The sequence below is a fragment of the Polyodon spathula genome, chromosome 50 (assembly GCF_017654505.1).
Source record: "Polyodon spathula isolate WHYD16114869_AA chromosome 50, ASM1765450v1, whole genome shotgun sequence".
Lineage (NCBI taxonomy): Eukaryota > Metazoa > Chordata > Actinopteri > Acipenseriformes > Polyodontidae > Polyodon > Polyodon spathula.
The window spans coordinates 612,576-619,387 of NC_054583.1; the positions used below are offsets into that span (position 1 = coordinate 612,576).

General features: G+C 37.1%; 1 protein-coding gene across 1 annotated transcript in view; it reads right to left on the bottom strand.

Annotated features, from left to right (window-relative positions):
* Window positions 1–1,946: 1,946 nt before the first annotated feature.
* LOC121306768 overlaps window positions 1,947–6,812 on the bottom strand; it is a 23,316-nt gene continuing 18,450 nt past the window's right edge. Inside the window, exons 9-13 of the mRNA XM_041238689.1 lie at window positions 6,782–6,812; window positions 6,639–6,686; window positions 6,414–6,473; window positions 6,256–6,324; window positions 1,947–2,076 (exon numbers count right to left, since the gene is read on the bottom strand). The exon at window positions 6,782–6,812 is cut by the window's right edge and continues 55 nt beyond it. Of these exons, the coding sequence (XP_041094623.1) occupies window positions 2,072–2,076; window positions 6,256–6,324; window positions 6,414–6,473; window positions 6,639–6,686; window positions 6,782–6,812 (213 nt within the window). The 3' untranslated portion in view covers window positions 1,947–2,071. The remainder of the gene's footprint in view (window positions 2,077–6,255; window positions 6,325–6,413; window positions 6,474–6,638; window positions 6,687–6,781) is intronic.

The window sequence follows — 6,812 nt, forward strand, 5'->3', positions numbered from 1 at the left end:
AACTGGCTCCAGATTTCTATCATATCTCCTGATTGTCATTCTTAAAAAATCCCCTGATTTCTGTGTAATCTTCAGGCTTGTCAGTCATGTAATAATGTCTATATAGTTCCAGATTTCTCTTAAAGCTTTTTATTTGTCTCAAATCTCCAAATTTTTATCACCTCATTTCTAAATATGCATTTCTCTTAAAAACACTTTCTTACATGACAGAAGTGTCAATAAAAGCACCAAATTCTTGAATTAAAAAAAAGTGTGCATTAAAACAATAGAGATGAAAACATTTGTGAAATAAATCTGCAAATCATATTTGATTTTACTTTTTAAAAAAGTACTTTTTTACAAAAATGAAAATGAAACTAAAAAAAAAAAAAATATTTAACAAAAAAACACCTGAATTAAATTCTGATTTATAATTATATATTTTTTAAATGTATAAAATAGAAGTTCTCTTTAAGTGTTGAATTAAAAACACTTTTATTTATCTGATCTCTGGACGCTATACGATATATTGATTTTTTTTCAAAAAGTGAATTTAATTTAGATTAAGTAACAAAACCAAAAAATATATAACAAAATATTAAACAGCAATTGTAATAAAATTATTCTCAGGATAAGTCATAAACGCACACACAAACAAAAAAGGGATAAACAGGGGGTTTAATTGATTAATGACTAATCGATTAATCTATTAATTGATTAATCACACCTGTGGGTTTTGATCAATTAAAAAAGAACCACATGATTCATCTTGTCTACCTAAGTGCAGTATCAAAAAATAGATATTATACAGTAGTGTGCAAATGTATTAGGACACCCCGTTGCTTATATCTATCTATCTATCTATCTATCTATCTCTCTATCTATCTATATATATATATATATATATATATATATATATATATATATATTATATATATATATATATATACACACACACACACACACACACAGCAGTGTGCACATTTATTAGAACACCCCATTGCTTCTGTTGTTTTGATTTGTTCTGCATATGAAATCAAACCACTGGAACTGAAAATCTTGGAAAATTGTCTAAATAGGCAAATTGGTGATTGTCTAATTTAATTGCAATTAATTTAAAATATTAAGAGAAAAGGAACTTTCCTTCTTTCCATTCACAGTAGTGCTACAGGGTTTTTTTTAGTCAATGTATTTCTCTGTCGTACTTTTCTTCAGTTAAAATAAAGGAACACTCAGTAAATTGCATTTCTCTTCAGCACTCAGTAAGAATGAAGCTCACAGTACCCCTCCTCTGTTACACACAGTATTCCAGTAGCTATTACTGTATACATTTACACTAATAGATACGCCCTAGATGTATTTTAATCCTTTTTCTTTTAGTAAATGTTAGATCACTTGTCTCAATTCAATTTCATATCATGAGCAAACAGGTGTGATTAATCGATTAAATCGATTGATTATCAATTAATCTAAAATGTTTAGATTAAAACCCCTAGTTTAAACTAACTTTAAACAAACGAAATAAAAGAAAATCATATAACTAAAGAAACTTTTTCTTTCAAAATCTACAGCATTTCTGTATTATTCACCCCTTATAAAAGTTTACCACAGTATTTTTTTTTGCAGTGCCCCCCCCCCCCCCCCCCCCCCATGCTATAATATAGGCTTGGTTACCAGACCTCTCTGTACCTTTACAATGCTTCCCTATGCTTTATCATGCTTTCGCTGTGCTTTATTGCACTTTGCTGTGCTTTATTGCACTTTGCTGTGCTTTTACTATGGCCGACTTTTATAAGGGTTAGTATCTATGCAAGTAATCAGAATAAAACAATTAATATATAACTGCAGCTCTCTCTCTCTCTCCCTCCCTCTCCCTCTCTATCCCCCTCTCTCCTTCTCATTATATTTCCCCTCTCTCCCCCGCTCTCTCCCCCTCTCGCTCCCCGTCTCTCCCCCTCTCTCCCCCTCTCTCTCTCTTCCCTCTCTCCTCTCATTATATTTGTGCACATAATTTGTTCAGTTGTTTCCAGCAGTTTATCTGGACTTTCATCCATTTGAGCAGCTGCTGGTATCTCAGGTTCAAAGTCTGTTGCTAAGCTGCAGAGAGAAAGGGAGAGAGAGGGGGATGGGGAGAGAAAGAGAGAAGGGAAGAGACAAAGGGAGAGAGACAGTTGTATTATTGGAGATAAAACGTGGCACAGTCAACATGATCTGTATTAATGATGTCAAACAGACAGGCAGACAGACACATCATAGACAGATAGACAGACAGACAGACACACACACAAACACAGACAGACAGTCACACAGAGACAACTGTATCACTTCTTTGTTATCTCTCCCCCCCTCTCTCCTCTCACTCCCCTCCCCCTCTTTCCTTTCCCCTCCCCCTCTCCTCCCCCTCTCTCCCACTGCCTCTTTCTCCCTCTCTCCTCTCTCTCCCTCTCCTCTCTCTCAATCTTATTTATTTATTTATTTATTGCATTTATATAGCACTTTTAAAACCAAACTATCACATACACTGTACAGTACATAGCTGAAAAAAGGAAAAAACCACAATGCATTTGTCTCATATGTCACACATACAACTGCCACAATCAGACCATTTAAATAACAGATTTAAATAACAGTACACACATAATAATACAAAAGCAGACATTTAAAACCTACTAAAATAAAAAAAAGCCATTTTATAAAAGTGTGTTTTTAGTCTTGACTTGAAGCTTCCCTGACAGTGCAGAGCATTCCATAATTTAGGTCTACAAGAAGAAGTCCTGCCTCCCGCTGACCCCAGAATAACCAGCAGCACCACATCCTGTTCTCTCAGTGTATAGAGGCCAAAGCAGGGGTAACGTGTTTACTTTTCCTGGTTTTAGTCAAAATTCTAGTGGCGGTATTCTGAACAAGCTGCAAGCTAATACCACATGTTTTTGGGACACCAGAAAAAAGTGCATTAAAATAATCAATTCTAAATGAGCAAAGGCATGCTTTAGTCTCTTGCTATCAGATAAAGAAATAATTGGTTCAAGTTTAGTTATATTTCGCAAATGGTAAAAATATACTTTAGTAACTTCCCTAATAAGAGTCTCAAATAATAGATCAGGGTCAAAGATGACCCCCAAACTCTTAGTTTAAGTTTTGATGAGAGACTGCAAGGATTGAGTTCATGTAATCTCATATTTCCTTTTAGTTGGTTCTGTGATCCCACTAGCATAACCTCTGTTTTATCTGAATTCAACATTACAAAATTCTGTGACATCCAATGCTTGATGTCTGTAAGGCAAGTAGCTAATAACACCCAGGCAGAAGAAATTCCTGGCTTCAGGGATAGATATAGCTGGGTATCATCAGCCTAGCAATGGAAGTTCACTCTGTGTATGTGGATAATGTCACCTAACGGTAGCATATATAATAAAAACAACAACAGACCTAGAATGGAGCCCTGTGGAACACCACAGACAACTTCCAAACATGACGATTTTACCTCCCTAATAGAGACGAGCTGAAACCTATCAAAAAGAAAAGATTTGAACCAGGACAGGACAAGGCCAGACAGACCTACTGTGCTTTCAAGATGATTTGGTTGGATGGAATGCTCTCCCAGGCCTGGAGAGCAACTGGGGCTGCTGGTTTTCATTTCAACCGAGTTCTCGTTACTTAATTGCGGCAATTATTGGATTAATTAGTCCAGATTAACAGGTGTTCCAGATCTTTAACCACTGATGATGTAAAGACACCTAGAAAACTGGCTGGATAGGGGCTCTCCAGGACCAGGGTTGGAGACCACTGGTCTACAGTGTCAAAGGCAGCACTTAGTAATTTGTAATTGAATTGCAACAACTCTCTCTAGAACCTCATCTAAGAATGGTAGATTGGAAATTGGCCCATAGTTATTGAGGACTTTAGGGTCCAAGTTGTGTTTCTTAAGCATAGGCTTTACCACAGCGACTTAAGAGCTGAGGGAACTGTACAAGAGGAAAGTGAAGCATCTATAATTTTTTTAATGTGGGTATTAATAACACCAAGAACATCTTGTAATAGTTTTGTAGGAATAGTATCAGGAGAGCTTGTGGTAGCTCTCGTATGTTGAACTAGATCTGTCTGTTCCTGCAAGGTAATCAAAGAAAAAGCCCCCATAGTAGCTTAATAGGTGTAGTTGGTAAAATTGTACTGGAATCCTTCTTAATAGAAGGTGTCTGTGGAATCTATTCTAATGTCCAGTTTTTATTTTTAAAGAAATGTAAGAAAGTCATTGCAGCTGTGAGAGGAGCCAATGTCAAGGGTAGGACTATTAGGGGAAGGATTAATTCATTTATCTAGGTAGAAAAAAAGCTAAGATTATTTTTATTTGTTTCAAATAAATTAGAATAATATGATGATCTAACCAAAGCCAGAGTCTTCCTATATTTAACCAGGTGGCCCTTCCATGCGATGTAATGAACGTGCAATTTGGATTCCCGCCATCTTCGTTCTAGTTTATGTCCCTCATATTTCATCTTACGAGTTGTATCATTGAACCACGGTGAGCTTTTTTTAAAAGACACTCTCTGAGTTTTGTTTGGCACTACAGTATCTAAGATACCATGATGAGGGTGTAGGTATTAACCAGCTCATCTACTGATGAGGACTCAAGGAGTGGTAATGAGATCAAGACATCAGAAAGCTTAGCAGCAGGTGAATAATGAATTACCTGGGATTTAAATGTACAGTCCACAGCCTTTGTAGATACTGGCAGATTCACCACAAAAAGAATGACAAGATGATCAGAAATAATAAGATCTAGGGTTATGACGTTCTTAACAGCTAAACCACGAGAAAGGACCAGATCTAAAGTATGGTCACGTTTAAACGTAGAACCTTTGACATGCAGGATATAAACTAAGGAATCCAGCAGCTTCAAAAATTCCAAGGAGTTAGAATCAGAATCGATGTCAACATGAAGGTTAAAATCACCCAATAAAAGAATTAGATCATATTTGACTATCAATATAGACAGCAGAGCCCCAAATTCAGTCAGAAATAGCGGGTTTGACTTAGGTGGTCAGTACATAATTACAATATGAACTGGTAATGGACTGTTTAATGTCAAGGTTAAAACTTCAAAAGATGAATAATCTTCAAGAATTTCATGTCTGATTCTAAGTTTACTATGGAAAACAGTAGCAAGTCCACCTCCCAGTCCAGTAGAGCAAGCTTTCTGGAAAAAAGAATAGTTAGGAGGAGACGCCTCAATCAGGGACACATTGTCATTCAGTCCAAGCCATGTTTCGGTTAGAGAGAATGTCAATGTTGCAATCCTGAAAAATCCGTAATTAACGGAGCCTTATTAGACCAAGACCTGACATTAAATAAACCTAGGTGTAAATCGGTCCAATCGAGAGCATGTGATTGATCAGGGGTAAGAGGAACTTGACGAAGGATACTGAGCACACACCTCTGTGTTACTCAGCGGGTAGTGCGAATTGCAGGACACTTTAACTTGAATTTGACATGCCTCTTGATTTCCTCCCCTCCCCAGTTCCTAGTTTAAATACCTTGCTAGGTGGTGTTCGATGTTATCAGCTAGCCTGCTTGCACCTAACTTATTTATGTGCGGTCCATATTTCCTGTAATATCAATTTATTTTCCAAAAGCAATCCCAGTTGTTTATAATTCCCAGCCCTTCTTGCACACACCAACCAGCCAGCCAAGTATTTAAGGCACTAATTTTATTGAATACTTCTTCCCCACCACCATCAACAGGCAGCAGACCTGAGAGAATAATTCTACATCCTATGTAGAATTATGATGTAAATCTCAGATTTTCTGTTTTAAATCTCAGAATCTCTGATTTTGACCACAGATGACCACAGACTCTCTCTTGTGATTTAATAATCTGTGCATCTTCATTCAATATCTTTTATAGCATAACACCTCACCCCTGTTTTCATCCAGCACTAGGTCGTCATTGCGCAGTGCTTGGATTCCATTAGCTAGATCAATCTCCTCTCTATGTTGACTGCTCGATGTTGTCCTGCTCTTCATACTTTTTCTAACAGTTGCCCAGTCCCCACTCATCTCCTGCCTTTCATCCATATTTGCTTCTCAGGTCCCCTACACATACAGGTCCACTGTCATGCTGTGGCACTGAAGCGTCACATGGAGCAGGCGCATTGATAAAGTTAAAATCAGAGTCGTTTTCAGTCTTGCCTTCAGTATCCAAAACTAACCAAGTGTTATTCACTTTGTTGAAACTATTTTTAATGAACTACTCTCCCCCTCTCCTCTCTCTCTCACCTCTCTCTGGTGCATTCACATAGTCTGGTCCATCGTCCTCGCTGTCATTGTGATAGTCGACCTGGAGCACTGGAATCACAGCAACACAGAGAGACTCGTTGATGTTACTGAAACACTGATGCTGCTGACACTTCTAGTTATAACAGAGAGATATTTACCATGTGAGATACTGGAAATGTCTTCTTCATTCAGATTGACGTAGTCTCCACTATTAGAATCTGTAATAATAATAATAATAATAATAATAATAATAATAATAATAATAATAATAATAAAATTTTTTTTTAGTTAAGAATATAAACTTCAGACAGACAGACAGACAGACAGACACACACACACAGACAGACATACAGACAGACAGACAGACACAGATTTGGACCCACCAATTCTATCACTTGAGTCATCGGGCACATTGACGTATTCTTCTGTAACTAAAATAAAACAACAATAAGAAGAAGAAGATGAAGAAAACTGATAAATGCATGGAATGATGTCATTGAATGATGTCATCATAATCACCCGGTACCTGAGCTCCGGTTGGATGTGGGGCCGTCTGT